Source organism: Corapipo altera, unplaced genomic scaffold (assembly GCF_003945725.1).
Source record: "Corapipo altera isolate COAL_440 unplaced genomic scaffold, ASM394572v1 255, whole genome shotgun sequence".
NCBI classification, from domain to species: Eukaryota; Metazoa; Chordata; class Aves; order Passeriformes; family Pipridae; genus Corapipo; species Corapipo altera.
The window spans coordinates 3,459,746-3,486,756 of NW_020884929.1; the positions used below are offsets into that span (position 1 = coordinate 3,459,746).

The 27,011-nt window shown below is 39.2% G+C and overlaps 1 protein-coding gene across 1 annotated transcript in view; it reads right to left on the reverse strand.

The window, feature by feature from the left end:
* Positions 1–1,063: 1,063 nt before the first annotated feature.
* ANKRD50 (ankyrin repeat domain 50) overlaps positions 1,064–27,011 on the reverse strand; it is a 39,511-nt gene continuing 13,563 nt past the window's right edge. Inside the window, exons 3-5 of the mRNA XM_027658905.1 lie at positions 16,694–16,923; positions 4,851–8,398; positions 1,064–2,556 (exon numbers count right to left, since the gene is read on the reverse strand). Of these exons, the coding sequence (XP_027514706.1) occupies positions 4,854–8,398; positions 16,694–16,923 (3,775 nt within the window). The 3' untranslated portion in view covers positions 1,064–2,556; positions 4,851–4,853. The remainder of the gene's footprint in view (positions 2,557–4,850; positions 8,399–16,693; positions 16,924–27,011) is intronic.

A 27,011-nucleotide genomic window follows, 5' to 3' on the forward strand; every position in this document is an offset into this window, starting at 1 on the left:
TGGAGGTGATCTTGGAAGGACCAGCGAAATGGGATGGAGAAAAAGAGGATTCATGTTTTATTCAGGTTTTTTTTTAGGCTGTGAGAATTGTTACATTGGCAAAAGAAACCGTGCTGAGTCACAGCTCTGAACCTCCGCTCGCCTCCACTCCACTGTACGGACACAAAATGGAAGAGCAGAGGGAACAACGTGGGGAACGCAACTTTGCTTGGCACACAAAACCCTCACAAACGGTGGTGCTAAAAATCACACGCAACAGCAACATGGAATTGCGCAGACCTTCTGAGAAAGTGGATGATTTAAAGCAATCCATGCTCTGTTCCAGAGTGATATTCAAAGTGTGGAAGAATTGTCATTCTGGAAACATTTTCAACAGCTCTACTTTCTGCTGATTTGGATGGAGGGTTTCACCAGCGACTGCTTCAAATGTAAATATTATTCACAAAAAACCCACCAGACTATCTATCTATATATTGTGGCCCCTTGTGAAACTGGCCATATTTTTACGTCCTCTGTCCACAAGGTGCAATTAATAACAACACAATAAAATTAAATAAATATAATCCCAATGACAGTCAAGGTCAGTAGAAAAATGTTGGCAATCAGGGATCCCTTTCTACAGAACAAAACATACATGTAATAACTAAGAAAAGTCGTATTCTTGCACAGTATTGCAAATGTACTACACTTGAGGTTCGGAACAAGTTTGCTGAAAACATTTTGGTACTTTCTCTTTACTGAGCCTCTTAAGGCCATTTTGCCAGACTCCTGTTATGTTTAATTTATAATTGTCCCACGGGGACAAGAAATTCAATACATGAAACATTCAGAATAACCAATATTGCCGTGTGTTAACTTCTAACATCTAATTTTACTATATGCTCAATGCCTGACTATAAAAGATTCTTTTTACATTTAGTAGCAAGCAAATAAAAATGGAGGTGCAAGATTTAAAAAAATGTTCTGATGACGGTTGGATCACAATAACCAGACATGAAGCCCTTTAGTGCCTCAGAATATGCGCTACATCTACATCCAGGGGCCATTTATTGAAGTTTAAGGATCTAATTAATCATCTATGAAAAATAACCTCAGCTTTCTATCATCTTATTTCTGGAATGATCAGAATTAGAGTATGAAAAAGATGAAACCTAAGCCTTTAGAAGAAATACTTGTGTACAAAAATAGGCTTATTTTCTAAAGAGCAAGGCTGTGTAATGGTGAATAGTAGAATATAGCTTGCATTTGTAGGAGAAAATAACCCACTAGTTTTATTTTATCACTTGCAGAACTGTGCAAGTAAGGTGTGCACATTCAAAGGAAAAATTTCACACTGTTCACTTTCACAGCAATGACCTTGACTTTGCTCTCTTTCATTTAAGTAAAATTCTTCTGCTGTAAGAGCGGGAAACCAGCTTTCCATTATCTGTAGATGGACTATCCAGACTGCTGATTAACCAAGCTCCAGGTACAGAGACACTCACACTGGCTCTACCTGAGCCACCTGAAGCAGCAACCACATTCATACAAGTTTGTGCTTTAAAGAGTTATTGTCTCAGGACAGGGCTAACTCAGTAATCTCTGTACTCCCCAGGCAACGCTGTCACTGACTGTGTGCTTTTCCACCGTACTCCGGCTGTATATTCCCTCAGCCCCATTAACAAAGTGTCTGCATTTTCCACCGTCTATTTTACTGACATTCTCAATACAGTCCTTGGAATAAAGAAAGAGCTGTTTCTAATGTATAAAGATATACATGAAAGCAGGATCAGACCTTTAGCACCTCAAACATACCCATATTAGTTACCTCATTACTGTAACAATAACGGAGGCTATTGAAGACCAAGTGTCCAAGAGAAAATTCACCTATTGCTTTCAGTGGTCCCAGTCTGCCATCCAGATTTGGTGCTGTAGTACCAGAGGGTGGATTTTTGCCTCTCAAAAATCCCAAAGACACTGTAGATGGTTGCAGTCCGACTCCTTTGCTACCACTGAACAGCTATTACACAGACAGAACAAACAAGTACAGTATTTATAAAATACTGTTACGAGACTTGTAATTCTGGAGAGAACTTTTTGAAGTACACAGGGAACTGACCATACAGGACAACAATGCAAATGTGACAAACTCTTTGCTTATTTTCTTTGCTTATTACAGAAAAATAAATACAAAAAGCACTGCCTCTCCATACACAGTTCACTGTGGCACATGCACCTCTACCAAGCGATCTGGAATAGGAAATCAGAATTCCTGGTTCTTACCATTTTCAGCTGTGGTCAGGGAAATACAGCATATATCTTTCTGCAATTAAAAAAAGTGCTCATTCTGTGTATTAAATACAAAGTACACAAAATAAAATTTCGAAGCACAGAGGGTTATACTGAGAAGGCAGCCTGAAAATGTAGGCACGTTACAGTAATTAAGGTAACTGTACTGTAGTAATCACATTCTTGAATTTCTAGGTGCACTAAATAAGCATTATATGCTTTCATCCCAGCCAGCTGATAAATCTTTTGGAGCAGAAGGGCTTCTGTTCACAGCATCATGGAATTGGCCTGGAAGGACAAAATAAAAACATTAAGTTTTGAAATAGTCCATAATACAAACAGTATCGTCAGAAAGGGAGCTATATCATCTCTAATTAAAGTTTAAAGCACACAACAACCACCTGATGATGGAAAGTGCTTCCTCCCTAACCCAAATCTCATGATTGATTCTCTGTGCTCTCTGCCATCCAAAGGTCCCCACAGCAGGAGAGCTTCCTGAATAGCGCTCGGAAGCAGCAGCCAGGGAAGGAAAACCATTCCTCTGGTGCTCCCGTAGAGTATTTCTGATGGGATTCTCCACAGGTGACTAATTTATTAACCGGTCAGGGAAATTACAGTTTCTGTGCTTGAGACTTGGCAAAAGAGGAGGTAAATTATTGCCTGTGCCAAGCAATTCATAATCCACACAAAATTGTTTTAAACTTCCATCTTTACAATGAAGCAATGAAAAACAGTTAAGAGAAAAAGCAAAAGGAACCATTAGGTTATTTGTACTCCTTTGTTTAGCCATTTGCTAAATGCTATTCTTAACCAAGAACTTCACAGAGAAAACCCCTGAATTTTCAGTAATGCACCATTTGTTCCAGATAAAGCAAAACCCAATTTTAAAGTTATGTGTAGATTGTTCAGATTTTTTTTATGTGCTGTTTATATTTTAAAACCAATTAAGTTGGAAAAAATCATCAAAACTAGTTTTTTGATGACAGGTCAGGTAGATCAACACTTCCCAGGTGAACCAAACAATGGATTTACAATAAAGTGTAACATGAAAGCAAGCAATGAACATCAGATGCAGGTACATAAGAGTTAGGAAATACAATTCTTAATTACATGGTTTGATGTTTTATGGAGGCAGGAAAAAATTACAATTTAAATCCTGTCTGGGCATGATTTACAACTGTGGGAATCTGAAATGCTTATAACTTTTAAGAAGATTTAGGGCCCATTCTCTCTTAGCTGATGATTCCTTTCTATGCTGGTTCCTGCTGTGCTGCCTCGTCCCTTCTTCCTGCCCTACAGCTCATCTGACCCTTTGCTAATATTTGCATTTTACAAATGTGCTGGCTGCAATACATATGTTTTTGAAACACTTTATTGTTTCAAATATGTTAATTTAACCAAAATGCCAAGCCCAACTTAGGGTCCTGCAGAATATTCTAATACTCTCCAACTCACAAGGGTCCTCAGCTACATTTACACTTCTTCCATTAAAGTGAAATCATTTTCTAGGACACTTAGGGAAAACTCCCATCTGTGTGTTTTTGACAGCTGAAAACTTCCCATTTGTGGATTCTGCACCACCTGCAATTGTCCTAGAACACGCAGCGTGTGATGACCTGCAGCAGAACTGAGTCAGCTGGCAAGAACATTCCTGTTCTAAGGAGCAGCAGTTTGAGCTGTCCAAAATGCTGCATTTACACAAAAAAAAAGTTTTCAGAAATAAGCAAATAAGCAACAAGAGAAGGGCGTACATATCATACAGACACTGCTTCTCTGAAATTCAAATAGAAAATATATTAATTATTAACACATTCCAAATACCCTAAAAAAGATTAAACTCAATAGGAACAGGGAGAAAAATAGAACTATTTTAGCTTACTCACTGACAGTTCAGGTCTAAAAAAGCTACTTATAATTACTTTTTCAGTTTAAAATTCCGTATGGGACAGAAAGTGAGAACTCTAAATTACCTCCACTGATTTAGAACTACAGAATGGTCTGAAAATTGGTACCATATATAATTTCTAATCTTCCTCTGAGAAAAGCCACCTCTTTTATAGGAGGGTTACCTTTCAGTAACAGAAACATAAAATCAAAGTTTAAGAATAGCATGTTTACTTTTTAATTTCTAGATAATTGCGCTACCGTGATTCAGAAGAGTGCTTGCCTGTAACTTATAAGAACCTTCAGAAGCTTACTGAAAAGTATTTTTGTAAATAATGAAATAATGACTATATCTGAAAATACCACATATTAGAGTTCCCATCAATCCTTATGTTTGAAAATTCGAAATCAATGCTAGGTGAAATTTGCTCTTTTATTTATTCACATATCAAAGACAGTGGGGGCACAGTTTGAGCAATCTGAATTCAACAGAAAACATGACAGTGACCCAATTCCTCTACAGCTGATGCTTTTAAGTGACAGCAAAACAAATAGTTGCCAGTTTAAGATTTTAACATTTGTGGTTTTCATTATGAAAGCAGTTATGAAGAGAAATGATAATAAAATGTTATTTAGCATGTTTTAAATGCACATGATGAAATACAGACATTTGGTTCCTTTGTGACAGGGTAAGTTACCTTTTACAATGGTGTTTCCTTCTTGTAGTTGAAACTTGGGTCGCTACCTTCAATCTGAAGTTTTAAGGCTTGCTTAAGGCTGAGTTCTGTTTCTGCAGAAGGATAACCTTCCAGTACATCCTGATGCCCTCTATCCTGCACTGTTCGTGGGACAGAAACCCTGCCAAGAAAAACCTGATTGCTCTGGAGATGGTAGTTTGGATTCGTCATAATCCCGTTCCTCTTCTTCTGCTCTCCACTCTGTTGGTGAATCAGGAACTGCTGCTGAGATCGACCAACTTCCTGCTGAGCTGGCGGGACCAAAATTTTGCACTGTGGCTCTACCGGCATTGATTTCAGTGGCATGCTTGGGCCAGATTTGGCAATAGGTACTCGCTTATCAAACTGAGTCATTTCATATTCTAACACTTTGGGTTGGGAGGAACTACTCTGCTTTATTTTCTTTCCAGCTGACCCAGACTTGCTGGAGTTGTCCGTTTTCCCTCCCTTGTTACCCTTTGTTGATTTCAAACTAGGTTTTACTTGGCTCCACTCAAACTCACTACTTGGTGAATTGTGATTTTGACTCAGGGAATGAGTTGTGGAAGAAGGAGAAACAATGGACTGCCTGCTTCTGCTGCGTGGCAGGGAATGCTGCTGTATTTGCTCCGTGAACGACAGGCTGTGGAAACTATCAATGGGCACTGTCTGAGCAGTCGCCGTCGAGGACGTGGTGCGGAGAGAGGAATTTTTGGAACTTTTCAGGGAATTATTTGATAAAGATGACTTTTGACGGTCAACTGTAGAATCAGGGGACTCAGAAGGAGAACTGAAGGCGTGCGCAGGCCCGTTAGATAATCCCCGCATACTGGGCTGCATATCTCCACCAGTACTCCCCGAACTATTGGACTTCATTGTTAAGGACTGCATTTTAGAAGAGACTGACTGTAAGGGTTTTTGCTCCATTGTGTGTACTGGAGACGGAGTGCAACCATTCAGAGTCGATGCACCATATTTTTCCAGTAATTTAATAATCTGAGAGTGTCCATTTTTAGCTGCAACTCGCATAGCTGTGCGCCCAAATTGGTCAGCATGATTTGGATCAGCACCATGCTCCAGTAATATCTGGACAACGTCAATATGCCCTTCTTGGGCTGCAATGCAGAGTCCAGTAGCACCTTGATTACATGTATGGTCAACCAGAGCTCCATGTTCAATGAGAAGCTGCACTACCTTCACATGACCTTGCCATGCAGCAGACTGCAAAGCAGATCTCTTCTCGTTATCTGCAGCGTTCACATCAGCATGGTATGTTATCAGCACCTGTACCATCTCCAAATGGCCCTGCCAGCAGGAAACATGGAGTGCTGTTCTTCCTTCAGCATCACTTGCTTCTACGTTTGCACCGTTTTCTAAAAAATACTCAGCCATTGTAAGCTGGTTTTCTAACGCTAAGATATAAAGTGTTGGCCGGCCATCAGCATCTTTGTAGTTCACATCTGCTCCATGGCTGAGCAGTAGTTCAACTATATCTCTGTGACCTTCTAAGGCAGCAACTCGGAGAGCATTTCTCCCATCATAGCCTCTCTGATCAATGTTGGATTTATTTTCCAGTAACATCTGCACACAATCATAGTGACCCTCCTGTGCAGCTAATATGAAAGGTATACGACCATCATTATCGATTTCATTTGTTCTAGCACCTTGTTCTATAAGAGCTTCACATATCAACCTGTGACCTTCAAAAGCTGCCATATGCAAAGGTGTCCAGCCTGCATCGTCTCTATGATTTTCATCTAGCCCCCTGTCCAGCAGAGTCCGTACTACTTCAACATTACCCTGTGCAGATGCTATGCTCAGAACTGTTCTACCTTCACTATCAATGCTATCAACAGCTGCACCCCAAAATAAGAGAGTATTTACAACTGAAGCGTGGCCCATGGAGGCTGCTGCCAGAAGCGGTGTACGACCGTTGTTGTCTGTGTGATCAACATCAGCTCCTCCTTCTAGAAGCAAATCAACAACGTCCACATGTCCTTCATAAGCAGCCACCAGCAGTGGGGTCATGCCATCTTTGTCACAGTGGTCAACCTCGGCCCCGCGGTCGATAAGCAGGCTGACCACCGAGGCGTGTCCCTTGCTGGCCGGCACACAGAGTGCAGCGACAGACAGAGCCGTTCTTCCGTCCACATCCTCGTGGTTCACCTCTGCACCGTGATCCAGCAGGTGCTCCACGATCTCTTTGTGCCCCATGTAGGCAGCCGCAATCAACGCCGTTCTGCCCTCGTTGTCAGCTTTATTAACTTCAGCGCCGTGTTGAAGCAGATTCAGCACAATATCTTCATGTCCCCCCCACGCCGCTGCTCTCAGCGCCGTTCGACTGTCAGCATCCGCACAGTCCACTTTGACTCCCGCGTAAAGGAGTGCAGAGACCACCTCTGTGTGCCCTCCCCACGCTGCAGACCGCAGTGCCGTCCAGCCATCGTGATCCGTGTGATTGACATTGGCCCCACATCCGATCAGGCAATTGACAACCTTCGTGTGTCCCTGACGAGAAGCCAAGGTAAGTGCTGTTTGCCCATGAGTATCTTCTATCTCTAAATCTGCTCCCCTTGAGACCAGCAGGTTGACAACATCGAGGTTGCCGCTGTACGCTGCGTTGGCCAAGAGCGTTCTCCCATTGGAATCGCACTGGTTTACTGACGCTCCGTTGTCTAACAAGGTGCGAATGGAGTCCTCTCTCTCCAGAGCCTGCCGGACAATGCAAGACGTGCGGTCATCTTCGCTGTTGACGTGAGCACCAGCTTTTACCAGCAGCTGTAATACTTCTTGTTCTTTAGGAATTAAGGTTGACAGGGAGTCTTTGACAGGTGTGCCATTCCATATCATCCATAAGGCCAGCTCTGAGGTCTCTAACTGTAAATTTGAATTAATCAGATGCAATGCAAACTCTTGAGCTTCTAATGGTGTTAAATCCTTTGCTCGGCAGGTGTAGCTCATTGCCAGCATTCTGTGTCCCTCTGCTGCATTACACAAGTATTTCTGTGTACAGTGCTTTACATCCAGCAGCCATTCTGCAAAACTGTAATGGAACAAGATTTTTGTATTTCCAAGGCCATCGATAAGGACTTTTGACAGGACATCCAATTTGCGTTGGAAGTCTTCCATCGTCAGCGTCATGTTTTTGGTCCACACTGCATGATACAACTCCGTGGTGGTTAAGGGTCTACAGGCTGCAAGAATTACATTAAGAATGGGCTGGACCTTCGCAAACTGTTTTCTCACAAAAAGTCTCTGGCAGAGCCAAAGGTAGAGGCCGTTTAATGTTCCTGGAATATCACGGATCTCTCGCAACATAATAAAATTCTCCACAACTCCATCTAGGACACGTTCCAGATACAAAAAGCAACCACTGCTTTTGATGTGAAGCTGATTCAGCATCTCTGCTGTTTCTTTTGTGAGATGTTGTCTCAGGGCTTCTTCCTGGTCTAAACGATGCAGAATATATTGCTGCACATCTTTCACAATATAAGCCTTTCGAAGGTCATCCAGACTTATTTTTCGAAAACCTATAAGGAGGGAAGAAAGTTATAATTACTTCTGATCCAGTTCTGCTTAACTCAGTGTTAAAAAAAAGTAAATAAAAGACTGGGTGGGGAACACCCATGATACGATATTCTTCCTGTAAACATTGTGAAGGTAAAATAGTAATAACAGGAGAAAACTTTGATAATAGATGCATTTTGATCATCATCTACTATAAGAAGAAATATGTGCTATTAACACAGAAAATACTGAAAATCACTTTGAATTAGGCACCGTGTGTCTACCTTGGACAACACTAAATACCTAAGCAAAACCATCAGAACTACAACAAAAATAAAATTATTAAGTATTATTATATTATTAAAGGAATAATCCCTTCTCCGATGTGGTTAACAGAGGAATTCCAAATGATTTTCAGTTATTTATATTAAGAAAATTATTATTTTAATTACAGAAGAGGTTATTCACACCTGCTGTGTGTGCATGATGAAATGTATATAAAACGCTAACCTGACCACCACAGTTTCTTTCAAAAGCTGTTATGATATAGAAGAGACACTCAAAAATAGTTTTAAATGTCTTTAGGTCACTGTGCACCAAAAATTACCTACTTTTTTCAAGTGAGGACTGAGTTTTAGATAAACACCCTGGTTCTTTGGTAGGTGACTCATTGTATAAGGAAACAGGTTTTCTCATAGTTGTATGATCTCATTGTTTTTCCACCTTGTTTACTCTTCAGAGGAAAAAGGGAAATTATTTCATACATGCAGACTGTGCCTGTTCCCTCCCCTCTTGAAGCAAAGGACACTATTCTTAGAAGCACGTGCAAAGAATTCCCTACGGCCACCTCAGCAGCCGTAAGACTCTCGGGAATGAGGAGGAATAAAGACATAGTTTTATGGATACATGGTTATCTCTGCCGCTTCAAACATTTGCTTTGGTAGGGCCAAGGAAAGCATTTGATGAAGACCTACCCTACAGGGACACATTACAGTGTTTGAACACTGCTTTTCCCGAAGCCACGGGAAAACCACAGAGGTCACAGACACAGTAGCTTCGACAACTGTGTTTCAGGCCAGAACTGTACCTCACTCCTCCAGGGACAGGCTGCAATCCCATCCTCCAGAGCGCACTGCACACATTTCCTTACAGGCAGCTCAGTTAGTCAGGAAAAAAACCCAACTTTGCTTTTCCAATCGAAGCAGTTACTGAACTTCTAAATCATTTAGAAGGAAAAGCAACCATAGATCAATGTATTCAATTCAATTTTGGCCCTATCTCCACGGAACAAATAATTTTAAGTGAGCTTCTGAAGAACGTTGCTTTTGAACACTCTATGGATCAAACTGCTCAGTCTGGGAGCTTGTTCTGACAGTAAATTCAGGCTGATAACAGAGCTGTGTTTTTTGTTTCCCAGTGGCTTCAACAGAAGTTCTGAATGTCCCATTAAGCTCACTTTGTTAATTGTTTAGTCTACACGAGCATTGTACAAACACAACAGATCAGAACTGAGAGCAAGCTATGGAAGTGTTACTAAAATATTTCTGCTTCCCTTATTAATTAAGGAAGCATTACAAACCGAACAGGGCTAAACCAATAGAATACATAAAATAAAATCATGCTTCTCTTCCCTGGAGAGGATTTGCACAGTCAGTTCAGAGGCTAAGACTACACAAATAAGATTGACTACTCAAAGATTTTTGAGTAAGAAGGCCAGGAGAAAGAAAATAATTATTTTTGGGGGGGATATTTGTTCCAGAGGCTCTTTTTTTTATTTTTCCTGGCTCTCAAAAGAACCATCTTTATCCACCATCATGTGCCACAAATTCAAGTAACGTCCTAACCTGACCTGCAGAATGGGATAATTCATCTATTTACTATGTATTTTATTAAAATATTCTGTATGTAACTTTGTAAAGCCCTTAATTCTTGCACATAACCCAAATAAAAAACTTTGCTGAGTAAGAACAGACAGTGCCCTGTAACTCTGCAGATCCCAAGCTTTCACTTGAAATGAAAGGCTGTTTCTAGGTCAGGATCCTTCAGAAGATACACGAGTGAAAAAATAACATTAAAAACAGGGCATTGCTTGGTGCATGGATTCACAGTCATGTGCAGACACAGAGCTGTAATTAGAGACAAGCGCCCCTTTGCTTGGCTCATGTGCATAGGGAAAAGCTCTGTTTTGCTCTATTTGGAGCAAATACACAACCCTGTTCACTCACCTTCCTTTGAACTGCTCTGCTTCTCCCAGCACTGATTTGAACCTGTCACTTGGCTAAATGAGGACAGGCAGAGAGCTCTGCAAACTCATTCTCTATGTGCTTAGTCACAAGTGACCCTGCTCACAAAATCTCACACATAATCCCTTGCCCACATCCTTCCTTCTACTATATACCTGCAATGTAAGCTACTTCTATTTTTACATTACTCAAGTGTTTTTTCAGTTGTTTCATTTCACCACAACGAGAAAACCCCCTGGGATTTCAGCTGATGTTCAGTGTTGCCTGACTAATGACTACACTTCACCTCTCCTGACTCCCAGCCTTCCCAGGAAAACTTGCAGAGTGATAACTGTTTAAGTGCCTCAGTCCCTGTACATGTGCTTCAAAAGCAAAAGACATTCTTATCTAGCAAGTGTTCTTTGAAAAAGCAATTTTCATTTTGCTTCCCAAAATGGGTGGGAAAATAAAATAATTTCGGATGTAATATAAAAACCCAAGCCCTCCAAATAAAACAAGTGAAAAAGGAAGGGTTTGTGTGTTTGGGTTTTTTTCCCTTTAAATAAAGTTGCATTCTTGCCCAGAGAAATTGTGGATGCTCCATTCCTGGAAGAGCTTAAGGCCAGGCTGGATGAGGCCCTGAGCAACCTGGTCTAGTGCAAGGTGTCTCTGACAATGGTGGGGGAGTTGGAACTAGAGGATCTTTAAGGTCTCTTCCAAACCAGTCTATGATCCTCTGATTACTTTGTTCCATATTAGGGCTAAAAATATCACCCTGATCTGTACTTACCTGAGACACACGAAATATCAAAGCACTTCAGACAGGTAAAACAATTTCAGAAGACTTCAGAACATTTTTTAAATTATTTGAGTGGCTGTATGTTCATGGAAGCTAAAAATTGTTTGGGTTTTTTTTTCTGCAATATTTCCATGTATTCCTTGTAAGTGAGATTCTATATTTTCTATCTCAAAGTAAGTCTGGATACCAAGAAGTACAACAGTACACTCACACAGGCCTTCACACATTCCAGGGATGAAATGCTCTTTAAGGACTGGGATTAACAAACTGCCATTGTAACAGACTTTTGGACAGAAATAGGTTGTTAATTTTGACCACTGCACCATGCCATACTATAATAAGCAAATAATTCAAAAAAGGCCTCACAGATAGAACTATAGTTTTTTGAAGTCTTAAATTCTTGTTGCCAGCTTGAAGAAGGAAGACAAAGCCTTGGATTTTTTGCCCCAAATATCTATCTAACTGAGGTCATTTTACATTTCCAAACAAAGATCCTGTAAACTTGCTTTTCAACCCTGCCCCATACAATAAGTCATTTTCATGGAAAAGAAGTACCAAAACATTAAGAGAAAGCTCATTTTGTTTCAGAAGCATTCCCATGAACTACATCAGCTCAGCAAAACAGGAGTTGCAGTAGACAGAACCTGCAGTCCCACGACCCTGCTTTTTGCGTTGTTAAAATTTTTCATACAACACATCACTTTCAAACCAACAACAGCTCCAATATGGATTGTCCTGATTTATTACATTTCTGGCAGTTCTGTAAACAAATCAGTTCCAAATGTACTTCTTGGCAAGATCTAGGGTCATTCAAAGCGGGAGAAAAAAAGTACCTTGGCTATAAATACTTTTATAGTATGTCAACTTTCTCAGACTTTAATAATAAAAAATAAGCTATTAACTAGCAAGTTCCAGTAAATGCTTAAAAAATCCTTCTACTTCCATAGCTTTAGATGAATTTACATAAGTAAATTACAAAAGTTTTAAACACATTTTTATATATTTAACTGAATTGTTAACTTTAGAGTAATCTAAATGATTACAAACATGACAATGATTTGGCATTAATAATTTACACTGCTGATCTGTCACATAATAAATCAGGTATTTTTTGTGGCCATTTATGCACACCTGCTCAAAAAGAATAACTTATCCAGCAGAGTAAAATGCACCTGATAATTCAAGCAGCACATTTGGCTTTTAGTGCATTTGCAGTATATTGTGCATTACAAATATCACTGCATCTACTGCAGGTGCTACAAGACACTGAGGTTGAAATCTGCTGCTCTCACTGGTCCGTGTCATTGCACACAAGTTTATTTAATTAGATTTACAGGTAACAGTTCATTTAAAACAATTTAGTCTTCCCTCTTTAATTACAAGGCGATTAAGTTCCAAATTCACACACAGTTTTTTACTAGGAAATACGAAATTCTCTAGTACAGTGCTTTCAAAGTGGTAATGTCAAGAAAGGAAACAATAATTAAAAGTTCTCTGTTGATTTCCCAAGCCTTTTGAACATTTGTCCTTTCCAAAACCTGAACCAAAACAACAAATAAAGTTTTTCAAAGCTTTAGTACTTTAAAAGCAAATTTTACAACTACAGAAATACATAAAATTTGTCTTTTATAGTCAAAATCCAACTACCATAAAGTCTTTAAAGTAACATGAGGTCATCCAAATAAATTCCAAACTACAATGAAAAACTAGAGGACAACTTAGATTCTTCATTCTTGAAGTAATATCTCCTGTAGTGGTCTCATGCCATTTCTTTTCTGGAATGGCAGCTAATCAGAAAGGCTCAGCTCCAAATCAGGCAACTGCTTCGATTTGGGGATTCAGCAATATGACTTCCTGAGTGGCTTTAATCACCAAACAGTGAGGTTTTTTGGGTGCAGAGCAGCTGGGTTGTGATTTTTTACTGTATTTCTCTAAAGTATTGCTTATATTTTAGCTTTCGGAAACAGTATAAGAAAATCAACCCTCCACATTTATTCAGACCAGAACCAGTAAATAGCAGAGATATGAGAAAGACATGCTCCCAATATTTCTAATAATAAATTTGGATAAATATCAGCTCTTAAAAATACCTGGCTGAAACTCAATGGTAGAAAAAAGGAAGAACGAAAAATGAACGACGTTGTCTAGTTTTGCCTATGGACAAGTGGGTGAATGGAACTTAAGTCACCTCTGAGTCTAAACCAAACCCTTTCACCCCCACTTTTGATTCTTTTTATTGGAGTTTTCAGTATCTTTCTGATATTTAACACTAACTTAATGAAAACTATGGATCCCTGAGACGTGACATCTGCAGGTGTTGTACCTCACTGGTGCATTCATGCCTCATGCACAAGAAGGAATTCTTTGGAAGAATGTCAGTGTTTAATTGAGGGGTATAATCAAGCCAGATGCCACAGATACTTGATTTATGTGTGCAGCAAAAAAGAAGAAATTAAGTAAATGCCTATTGAAAAAAGCCTCTTTGACCCAATAAATAGAGTATTTGTACATATGCACTTTCGTCTATTTAACTTTGTGTTGTTAACAAGAAATTATCTGCTCTTCACTCACACTTATCTAAATCAAATTGCCTGATTTTAAAATGTCTCAAGTTTTTCAACTACTATCACGGACATTTAAGAAAGGAAACAGGTTTTGTAAGAATGACTCCTCTGCCTTCAAGATTTAGTCTCATTTTAGGAGAAGCATTTTAATTAGCTCATTAGCTGAAGCTTAAAAAAAAATGGATGTTCTGTGCCACTTTTAGGTTGGAAAGACTGTGTTTAATGTAGCTGCTTAACTGTCCATGCTTGTAGCCAAATGATAACAAATAATGATGTGGGAGACCCTGTGGATAACTATGGGTGCAAGATAGAATTGTTCAGTTTGGGGGGAAAGTCATTATGAAAACCAAACAGGCATGATGTGGGAGTGACAGTGCACATGCAAGAGAAGGCCATGCATTATCTGTTCCCCTCCTTTTTTTACTCAGTTGGCTGGCTTTTTGCTCTCTGTGGAGGGTGACCACAGACTCATGCAGGCATCATTTTACATTTGGTTCATATTTTTGAGGCTGTCTCTGCAGTCACAAGAGGCAAAACCATTTTTCTTTCTCCTTCTTTTTTTTTTATTTTTTAAATTAATGAAAGCTGAGAATCTCTGTAAGGGGAAAAAAATCTGTAGCACATTGTGCTACTACAGAATCTGGGAATACAGAAGGGCCCAGAGCACAAGCTGCAGTAGAGTCAGCACAACTATTCAATTTTCATAAATAAGTCACCAACAGAAGTGAAAGATTAAAGAGGATCAGACTAAATTACCCTGCTCCTTTTCTCATTCTTAGACTGTTAGGGATTATTCACCATTAGGATGAGGGTGGATGAGAAAAGCTTGACTCTCTCTTCCACGCCATGATTATTTTTGATGCGGGAGATGCTTGCAGAACTCTCATTTGTATTGGACACCCAAAAAAGAGCATCACAGGACAAGGCCACTGCAGCAATCCAGTCATCAATAACACTTTGCTAAAATGAGAGCTAAACCTATTTGTCAGAAAGATTTGGAGGAAGCTTTCACTGCATGAAAATTTTAAGTGAAAACAGACATAATCTTATTGCAATCAGGTTAATATATATTTCATGCTATACTCCGAAACTTTTTTTAGCAGAAAAAGCTACAGATGGGGCACATTTTCCTAAAACAATCCTAAAAGGGTTCCAATCTATCTTAGTAAGTTACAGTGAAGCTGATTTTTTGTTTTTTGTTCCAAATACTTATTGTTGATCTTCAATTCTGCCTGCCCACCAACTAAATATAAATAGCTTTAAAAATTGGTTCAGCTAAAAGTAAACATTCAAATACCGCAAAGGAGAAATCCACGTTATCTCCAGTTTTACAACACCAATTTGCAACATTTCTGAAGTTAACAGGAGCTTCAGCAATGCTCCTCATCCCCTGACCATACCTTTTGCAAACTGGAGTATTGGTTATTAACAGGAAAATCATCCAACAGTGTATTAAATGGGCAGCCATCACATTGGCTGTAATGTCCTGTTTTTCTTTCACAGTAGCTAAACCACCACTTCCTTCTGAATAGACCCTAAAATTCCTTCTCAATTTGTATCCAATTCTTTCTTTGCTATACCTTTTCACAGTGAAGATGGGATTATAGTATCATACATCAACTTCCTTTATGCTATTCATCAACTCATGCTCTGTGGAAATGAGAAATTAACTCACTGAAATCAAATTTATTTTAAAGGCATATCCATTAGTTCTGCTGATTTTTCCTGTCAGGAATTCCATCTGGAAATACACTTAGAAAACAACAGCAATTTTTTAGGACTAGTCTGAAACACTATATGATTCAGTGGAAAGGAAATAGAGCTGCTGTGAAGAAAGTCTTGTCTGTTTTTTTGGCAATGACAACATATCTAATCAGCCAAACTTTGACAAAACTATTCTCATATGAATGTCCAAAGGAGCCCTGTGAAGCTACCCCAAAGTTTCTTTTAGTTCTCGCATACTCCCAAATACCAGTCTTCATGTCTGCCACTGATTAATACAGTGCTTCATTCCAAAATGCAATTATCCCATTGACCTTTTGCCACTGTCAAATGAGCAAGCCTATGGGTCTAAGTTCTATAATCACATTTTTGTCCTAATTGTGTCCTTAATACACACAGGCTTTATACACAGGCTTGGAATCCAGTCTAGATATTGCCTTTTATTAAATTTCAGAGAACTTCCAGTAACAATGTCATTATAGTGAAGAAATGTTCTCATGACACGGCAAAGCCTGGATGAAGAAGTAGTAAAGAAATTTTTTACTGTGCAACCTCTGCCAAAAGCATGCACCAAGAATCCACATCTACATTATTCCTCTCTCCAATTTCACCTTCTTACTCACTTCCTGCAAATACGGGGAGAGGTTTTAATGGGAGATTAAAGAAAAACCTTTTGAGGTTGTAAGGCATGGGTGTATGCAGCCGAAATACTTCTGTACTTACACATCACCTTTGCTGTTTCAAAGCCTCATAAAAACAAGTAAAGTGAGAGGAAAACTCAAAGCAGCCCTATTCTTGGCAGGTGTACTGCAAAGACATAATTTAACTCCAAAATATTTGTGTGATTTAAGCTATCTGTAGTGTTTGGTAAAGTAGGATGTGCGTTTTTTAGAATTGGCATTGTTGTTTTTTGTCATTTTTTAAAACTAAGCATGCAACCATCACTCCCAGGGTCTGGTAAATACGACGTCCTAGTTATGGTACCAAACACTTCCTGTGCTCTGTACTCACCTGTAAACATTTTTGTAACAGCTTTACTCTGTTTGCGGGCAGAGCACAAGAGGAGCAGCCAGGGAGGGAAGAACTCGAAGTGGCTTGCTAAAATCTCTGCAATTGTTCCAGATAAACTTGTGGAAGTCTGTTCACCCTCAGAAACGTTACAGCCCTCATCAACCGAATCCACGAGTATGAAGAGGCTCTGCTGAGGGGGCTTCATTCCCAGGAGAGGGAGTAGAATGCACCTGTGAGAAACAGCAAAAAAAAAATTGGTATTTTAAATACATTTAACAATATAGTTATTCAAGGTGAAGCTGTGATCAACTTAAAATGCAAAACTAAATAGTTACCATGGAAAATACTGAAGTAGACTGAACCAACAGAAATACTTTGAACAGGTAGAGATGTAATTCTTGTTTGGGTAACATTACTTTTTCACAAACTTATAATTGATAACAATACTTTAAAACTATGCCACAGTGTTCAAGGCTAATCAGAAGACTTGGAAAAACATTGCTTCGCTAAGAAAGAAGCTACTTGGCCTAAAGTTTAATAACTTCACTGCTGTTGTCTCTGCCACAGCTGTTGTCATTGCTCATCCCAAACTAATAGTGAACAACAGTCCGTCATGAAACAAAAGTCTACAATACATATAAAATACTAAAGCTCAAAGAGTTCAAGACTGAATGAATAACATGTTTACAAAGAACAGAATTTCTGCCATACCTTCACAAATAAAATGCAAATTAGTAGGAGACTGAGGCATTTGGTAGTGACTTTGATGTATTAGCTTTTATTTATATTGAACTTGCCAAGCTTCTATTACTGAAAAAGGACTATCTGCATCCTTGGGATGCTAGGAGCTCTAACACCACATCTGATTGCGTGGCTAAAAATTTCAAATTTGCATCTACCGTTGCCCTCCTTAAGAGTGTTTCTTAAAAATATATCTAACTCTGCATTTACATGTATCTTTAAATAGCTACTACATAATCATCATGCATCTATTCAGTATTTCCATGCTACACTACTATTTTCAAGGAAAATTCATAGTGATTTAGGCCTGTAAGTTTCACTGACTAAATTATCTTTAAATACATTTGGCAAGCAAATTTTGACTTTATAGTACAAAGATTTGGAAAATGAAATGAGCTGACAAAAATACATATCTAACAGTTTACTCTCCTGTGTAGATTTGCTATGTGCACATGCCCAGAAGGCACACACATTGTACTTTTTGTTTTACTCAAGTCCATAAGAATCTTTTTTCATTTGTTTTTTACTGAACAAATTCATCTTCAGAAGACTTTGGTCAACACATTGTCACCTACCAAGCATTCAAATGGGTATACAGGCAAATCTTGCCTGTTAATGGAAGAACACAACCCAATTCAGAAATGATTCCTAAGCCCTGTTAGGGGAAGCTTTGTTATTTTCTGGTTTTCTGACTGAGAAAATGCAAAATGGAAACAGGGGTGCACCTTTCACATCTGACAGCAACAGCAGACTAGAGAGAAATGTCCTCAAAGGTATGAAAAGGAAGTACAAAATTCTTGTGTTCTGAAAGCACTCAGCATCAGACGGATTTTAAAATCCTATTGCATCCCCTCTCCCCCTTTTTTTTTCAGAAGCAGAAGACTACTGAGAATTCTTTGGTATTTCCCCAGGTAGGTATTCTTTCAGAAGATGCCAGAAGTACAACTAAAATCACCGTTCACTAAGCTGGGAAGTTAAGCAGCTACCGATTTACAGAACAGGAAATTAAAGTAGCCATAAGGTTAAAATTACTCTCCTAAGTGATGCCAATCCCACAATGAAAGGAGGTGGTTGGAAATGACCACATTTTCCACCCTTCCCCCACCACAGTTCTGCCCTGTCCTCTCAGCTATTTATGTCAAGCCATTTTCCCAGTAACATTTCTTTTTCTATCAAAATTAATTTTCTTCTCACATAGTTCCCTATATAAAATTACTTTTCTAGAATGAATGTTACTATGATATGAAGAAATGGTATCTTAAAATCTCACTTCAAATCTGTGTGACCGTCACGAAATGCCTATAAAGTATCTTAGGAGCATCTGAAAACATTCTCGTGTCGGTATTTACCTGTTGGGAACATCACTGAGAAAAGGTAACTGATGTTTGGGAAGGAGTCTCAAATCACCCTGCTGAATTCCTGCAGTCCATAGCAGTGGGATGTCAAGAGTCAAATCAAAAGGCTCACCCTACCTCTAAACAAGGTTGGAAGCAGATTTCTAAGGAATAATGTAAGCACTGGGCAAGCACTAAACCACATCTTCCCAGCACTCTCAGTAATCAGTGCTTCCAGGGACTTTCTGAGCCAGAGATTCAGCTTTTGCATTTAACATCCCTTAACTGACCACACTTCCAAATCTTCTATGAACTGATTTAAGACTCCGGTGCCCACAACATCCGGAAGCTTAGCTACACACTGCATGAAGTAACACCCCCTTTTGCAATTTAAAGCCCAAAACCTCCTTGTTTCATTTGATATCCTTCGGCTTCTGTACTAAAAGGGCAGTGAGAAGTAGTCATATTCCCCTTCTTTATGACATTTGTACCACAGCCTTTGTGAGCCACTTCCTTCCAGGCAGAAGAGTCTTAGGATATGGATGGTGCTCCATAAAATGCTGTTGCACTGGCTGTTGCACTGACCCTTGTCTCCCCATGCTTTGCTTTTTTTCATTTCGTAATATATTTCTGAATCTTAATATAATTTAAATTCCACTATGAAAAATATATGCATATATATATATATATTCACGTAAGAAATGAGGCACAACAACTTCTCGCAGCTTATAGCAATATTAATAAAAATGTGGCATTGACAATACATTGATTGGACTTTCTCTTTAAGTGCCCTTTGAAACTGTTGGATAAACTTGTGTTCTTCCTAGACACTTAATATCACGAGTTCAGAGTGGATGCCAAGTAACATAATAAGTGAAAATTTTTGGTAAGTGCTGTGCTAATTTGCCAGAAGTCACATTATGTGACAGCCAGGAGATCAGGTCTGACAGCCCAAGGTTATGAAAGGCAGGTCCTGCTTGACCAACCTGATATCCTTCTGTGACAGGGTGACCCGCTTAGAGGATGAGGGAAAGTCTGTGGGTGTTGTTTACCCACACTTCAGTAAAGCCTCTGCCACTGTTTCCCACATCATTCTCCTGGAGCAACTGGCTGGATGGTCAAGTCCAAAGAGATGTGGTGAATGGAGTTAAATCCAGCTGGTGGGCAGGTATAAATGGTGTTGCCCCAGGCTCAGTACTGGGGCCAGTCCTATTTAGTATCTTCACTGATGATCTGGACCAGAGCACTGAGGGCACCCTCAGTCAGTCAGTCTCTTCTCCCAAGATATATTTTAGTGATGGACTTGGCAGTGCTGAGTTAACAGCTGGACTCTACGATCTCAAAGGTCTTTTCCAACCCTAAAAAATTCTATGATTCTTTGTTTACCCCTGTAACCTGACTTAGTAATTCCACTCCCCTACTATTTCTGGCTTACATATGAAAATAATATAAATCAACACGGAATTAACAATGTTTTAAAGTACTTCCCTCAAGGGTGATTCATCTACAGATTGTTGTAACAGATTGCTTAATGTGCAGAGTGCCTCTCAAAGGATTAGAAGTTGATTTTCTTTACCTTCTGAAAGGGTAACAGCTTTATCTTTATAACTTTTATATTCAATACAGATATAAAAGTGGTTATCGTTAAAAACAACAAAATTAACTAGTCAGTAAAAATACAAAATCTCCAGAGAAAACAGCACAATTAGGTATTTTAAAGGATGGAATTCATTTTAGTGGCAATATAATGACTTACTTATGCAGAGCAAAGATGTTTTACATGCTCTGCAGCAAATAAGAATTCCTCAGAACAATGAGCCATCCCACAGAATTCTTCAGGATTGCTACTGAGTTGACTGAACCCATGCAAACATGATTTTCCACACATGGAAGGAATATACACAGGCTATGCTGCAGTTCTGCTTGAGATTTTTAGATTGGATGCACACAAACACGAAGACACAACAGAATAAAGTAGAAAGATAGCAGTGTTGTCCACAAAGGCTGAAAAGAGCCACAGTAGAATGCACATACTTGCTTTTAAAAGGAAAAAAAAAAAGAAAAAAGCAAACACATACATGCCAAATAGCAATTAATGAGTGGCTCTAGGAGCAAAAGAAATTATAAATCCTAGTTTCTCATGAATGCGTTCCTCATATTTGGCTGCCTCTGGTGTATAGGAAATTTGGTTATGCCCCCACTTGAACTGTCTGATGGTTGATAGAGGGTGAACGTAGCTTATCCCTAAAAGGGCTTCCTTTTCTCTACCCAGTTGCCGGCATTTACTGCTGACAAACACACAGAACAAATGTACAAAACTTATCTCCTAAGCAGGCAACAAGCAGCAAGGGAAAAAAATTAAAGAAAAACATAATCAATCCCCAATTTGTCAAACTCCAAGTGCTGCTACTTTTAGCAAAACACGAAATACTTGAAATTTCATGATGGAAATTACTTATTTGGAAATCTGCTTTGCTGCTACTCCTAAGCTCTTATGTTTCTTTTTCTAATTAGTGTAACAATGCTTTAACAAACTGCCTTTTGAGTCACCTTCTTGCCACTAGGTTATAGTTCAGCACTTGTATTCCACTTACAGCTGCCAATGGCAAGAACCACCATTCCAGAGGTCTGCATCGGGAATTTACAAACACTGCTCTTTCCAAAGAAAGTTTGTAAAGAAGCAGACATCATTATTCCACATACAGTCTCCTGCTTTTTCACAAATGCTTCTAGACTAGATTCCTTGAGGAAATTCACCAGTTACTTGTCATATTCGTAATAACCTGTTTCCCCTCTTCCTTCTGTAATTAGTAAGGAGTTAACTTTTCCTCCTCATTTTAAACTAGGAGTGGCATCCAAACATTTTTCTTCAGAGGAAATAATCTCTGTAAACTATAGCTAGGGAAGCAGCTTCAGGATTAATTCTGGAAGTGGGCACACCCCCTGCATTCCCTCCAAAGGTGGAATGTGACACTGGTTTTGCATCTCTCACTGGAAATGCTGCATGTTAAAAGACACCACTACAGGACATGAGCACAGGAAAAGCAAGTTAAACATCCCAAACTGATTTTTAAAAATGATGCTAAATGCTCCAAGTGGTTTTACTGCTGTCAGGTAAGGTTGTCCTTAAGCTTGACTTTAGCTCATCTGCTTCTTTCTGTTTTGGGGAGTTCTAAAATGTTAAAAATTGGCATTCTCCTGTTTGAGTTCACCAGCACCTCCCTGCCAAGATGCTCCCAGAACATCATCTTACCCAAAGACTATTTGCATTTCAAAAAGGAAAGCAATATTCAGGTGAGACAGTTCACATGTAATATTTACAATTAAGTTAATATTAACACCACTGTTCTGGGTCACAAGAAACAGTAGCAGGTGATCACATGGAATAACAGAAAACAGCTGCAAACTCCATGAGGACTCTAATTCCTTGAAACTGAAGCAACTCCTTTAGGACTGTAAATATATGCTGAAAAAAAATGTATTTGTAAGACCTACATTTGGTGACTACCAGCAACGTGACAGAGCTGACTCACTGCTGTCAGCAAAGTTACACTGGGTTTTACCTGATTATTATATTTGCAAAAATTTGTCAAAAACCCCTCATAAAACGTTCACCTTATGGGACACAGACAACAAAGTGCTGTCCTCCATATGTGATGTAGATACCTGGTAGAGTTTACAAGGAAACTGCTCATTTGCACATTTGATCTAAAGAATTACTGAAGATTAAATGGAGAAGTATATCTATATATATCGGATGGATATCTTTGTATGCATATGTATTTATACATAGAGAGTTTAACTACCTCTAGTGTATTAAAAAAATGGACAATTCTTCAGACACTTGTCTCAATCTTCAGAAAAGCAAACAAGCATCTTCCTTCTTATAAGTGCTTTACAACATGATATATCACAGCCCTTTACCATGTAATTTTTAAGACACTTATTTCCCTTTAAATTGTATCTGAAAATAGAGAAAATTAAGGACATGGTGAGACTGTAAATAAGCCGACTATATTTACATAACGTTGTAGTAGTTTTTGCCAGCAACATAAGATGCAGAGGGATTTTTGCCTAAAAATCACACACTGAGACCTAACAAAGATCCTAACCCCTAAGAGAAAACCTGATGCTGCCTCTTCCAGCTCTAAATCAGGTGTAGCAGAAGCTTCCCCAGCCCACTGCTGGGGGACAGGCAGGGAAGCAGAAGGCTCTCTAGGGCAGTGAAGAGCTGGAGGTGCTGCATGACAGGGAAAGGGAAAGGAATTGTTAGACAGGCTCTGCTGAGGGGAGCTCAGGCCATTACAGGATACTTGAGGACAGAGATGCCCAAGGGCACAAATCTATACACAACAGGGTTTTCACTACTTCCACTGCTCATGGAATAAACTTAAAAACTTTAAAATGCCTAAGAATAGAAAACAAAAATGCACAACTCCAGATTTTTCAAAATCATCTGTCCTTGAAAAACTCTAACAAGTGAGAGCAAATACCCCCCCTTCCTCTTCATGAGTTTAGAGACACATATTCATTTGTATATTGTAATAATCCACAGGCTGGTTAGCAGGGAGTATAATCCATTAAAGCTGTCTGTCCGCACCACCCCCAGTTCCCAATTTGCATTTAAAAGCCTGGAGCCAGTGAAGATAAAGCTGTTAAAGACTGTAGAAGCTTCAGGAAAGACAGACTTAGACTAATAGCTGCATTTTTCTCTTTTGTTTTCCAAACTGCATACGGGGCACAGGTCGCAATAAAAGATGAAAAGGTAAATTTAACTTCTAATAAAATTGACAATTCCTGCTATTCAGCTATGAAATATTACCCTCTTTCAGCAGCTGTATTCACACAGAAAGAAAAAACAGAGCATCTTTACAAATTGTTTATAGCCCTGTTTGTAGAGGAGTGAGTTTTATTTTGTCCTATGAAAAGGCATTTACGTCTTATGGATGACTTACAGTAAACAATTTGTTTACCTGCCTTATAACGCATTCTGGCTAATGATTAAAAGGGAAACTAATTATCAAGTCCAAGAGCTGCTTTCTGTACAGTATCACCCCTATTCTCGGCACTATATACACGTGTAACACAGGCCTTTGCTTCTTACTAATCGCCCAGCTGCTCAGACTGGTAATAACATCCTGAAAAACACCACAGAGGACCTTTAACTAACTGGGAATATTTAAGAAATACAAGGGCTGTGAAGCACAGAACCATTTTACACTTAGAAAACCTGTGAAATAGAACATAAGGCAAAAGTGAAGTAACACAGTTTGATGCCTGCACACCTGTGTACACACCAGATCTGATCAGGTTATTGAGGGGCCTGTTCTGTAATTTTTCAACATGATAAAGTGTATTGCAACTGATTATGATTTTCTGACAAAGTGCAATATTGGAATTAAGACACACTCATGGGCTACAGTGTAATGTAGATTATTGTTTTTAGTAAGTTATTTATTTTCAGGTTGCACAGGACAACAAACTGGCTCTAACAATTCTACCCAACCATGCTTAATCTTATGAAGGATGAGGCAGAAAGCAGAAAGAAAAGAAAAGCCCACCCTGAGAATCACCTATTGGGAAAGCTCGAGGTGAAGTACACAGATGTAAATCAAGGGTCTGGCCTTTTCAGAAGCGGTGAATTAGAAACAGCAGGCAAGTCTTGTGCAACTCAATACCTGATTTTGCAATGTCTTGTAGCAACCTGGATTTTATCTGCAATTGTAAGGCAGACTTGTAGCCCCACCAGGAGAACACAAAAGCCACCTCCAGGGCATCAGGCCAGACAAAAGCAGAGTTTATCGCCGAACCAGAGCCACTGGTCACACAGAAACAGGCCATACTGGACCCTGTGTATTGATTAGAGACCTCCTACAGTCTCATACAAATACGTCGGTGATTTCTGGCTATAAAGCTCTGCCCGCAGATCTACTGGCGAGATTTACTTGAAACCTCAGAAAACAGAAGCCTTAAGAGCAAATATTTCGGTGTAATAGTTGGACTGCCCAGAACAGTTTGCAAACAACTTGGCCTATTATAAAGGATGGACTACTGTGGCTGAAAACCAGTCACAACTGCTACCATGACCAGGTCGACTGACTACCTTTTAAACAGAACATACTTGCTAAACATACGAAACAAACATATGTGTTAACATATACAGTATGTTCTAAACTACTCCAAGTCTAACATACAAAATTCGGTGTTCCCAAAGGTGAAGAGGAGGAGAGCACAGGAGACAATACAAACATTTTTTGCCAATCACATAATATAAAAAAGCAATGTATTCTACACAAACTCTCACAGGTCTGTTTTATAGTGATGGAGAGGTCACCTGGTCCACTTCCCCGCCTACACCTAGATCGGCTCTACATCTGTCATCCCTGAGAGATACAAGTCCAGGCATTCCTAAAGACTTCCACTGATCAATAGTGTTTCCCTAAGCAATCCATTCCAGCGCTTCAATATTCTTGTAATCGGGAAGTTTCCCAATTTGACGTGTTTTCCTGCAATTCAAACTTGTACTTCTTGCCCTATAACTTGTCCCACGGGTAACACAAGGGTCATTGCAAGGAAGCCAGTAGTATCCAAAATTTATAACCATTTCCCTCCACTCAGTCAGCTGATGGCATTAAGGAACAGGCTGAGAAAAGACAGATCTCTGTGAAACCACCAGTACTGTGAGCTAGGATAATTAAGTTCAGTTACTCATCTCCTAATGCACATAGCCAAATATAGTTCTACCTTGCACACAGCCTGTTTGCATGAGTCTAATGTCAGCAAAGCCTTCCTGGAGTCAAGATGACATTTATGGTTATCCCTTATCCGCAAGCACTGTGACTCTTACAAACAAGTTAGATTAAATTTATCAAAATCAAGCCATGTCATACCCTGGTAGTTGTTTTTCAACTCTTTGTTATCTCCCAGCTGCTTGCAAATAGTTTGGTTGATTACTTGTCCTGGCATTTTTCATTTCAATTGACAGGCTTCTAGTTCCCCACATCTTTTTTGTCCCTTTTTAAAGCAAGGCACTATATATGCAACTTCTTCTTTCAAGTCTGAATTTTCAGCCATCCTGATAAAGATAACCTGTCCTTTGAAGACAATCAGTAACAGTTTGAAAACATCTCACCTATTCTATTGGGTTTCTCTTTGTTTGTTTTGGGTTTTTTGTCTAGGCTATGTTTTTCTCCAATCTTCCCTCTTTCTTGTTAGTTTTAACTATGTTAGCTGACTGCAAAATGACTGCTTTTTAAGAAAGGGCAACATACAAAAGCACTGAACACTTCAGCTTTCCCACTGCTACCAGTTTTCCCCTCCCTAATGAATAGCAAACCAACACCTGGCGAGCATTGTCTCCTTTCTGCTAAAGCAAGTATGGAGCTATTTCTTATTACCAAACAAAACACATCTCACGGGAAACATGATTAATGCCCCCTGAACTTTCAGTCTTGCCCTCATTTTTACATGAGACTTTCACTTTCACATTTAGTAGCTGCTCTACTTGCTTTCTGCAGTCTTCCTGCTCACATTTCACACACGAACGAAGAGGAGCTCAGTTTCACTGAACTGGACATTTAATACACTGTTTTGAGACTTCAGCATTCATTTCAGTTAATTCCTTTCATTATACTTGTCTTCATGAGATCTTACTCACAAATTCTCTGAGGTCACCAGTATCTCCAGGCCCACCGATTTTAGTTTGTCCTACTTTCTCCTCCCCTTCTATAAAAAGAATCACAGAATCATTTAGGTTGGAGAAAACCTTTAAGATTGAGTCCAATCATTAACCCAACACATTTAAGATCATTTCACAGTCATTGTCTCCAAAAGACTTCTTTCATTTTCTCAGCTGACTTTTTCCAATCTGATTGAAACAAATTTATGTCTTCCCACTAGCTATTTTCTCCTCTTTGACATCAGCAGTATGGTCACTGGCAGACTCCTGCTTATATCTTGCTTTCCCAGTTGATGCTTATCTCCTGTTTGTTTTGTTATTCAAAGTTTTCAACGAGGTAGACATTATCATCCAAATTCTACACTTTGGATAATTTCATTTGATAGCTTAAAGCAGCTTAGTTTACTTGAGCTTGCAGATTTGGTCAAGTAAAACACTTGTATTTTAGGAAAGACATGGTTTAGAGGTGTGGGAATTTCTCTTAGTTACCAACTACTACACTTGGACAAAGTAGGCAAACTTTTTAGGTACACAAGATGGTCTGATAGGTAGTTGGTAGATAGTT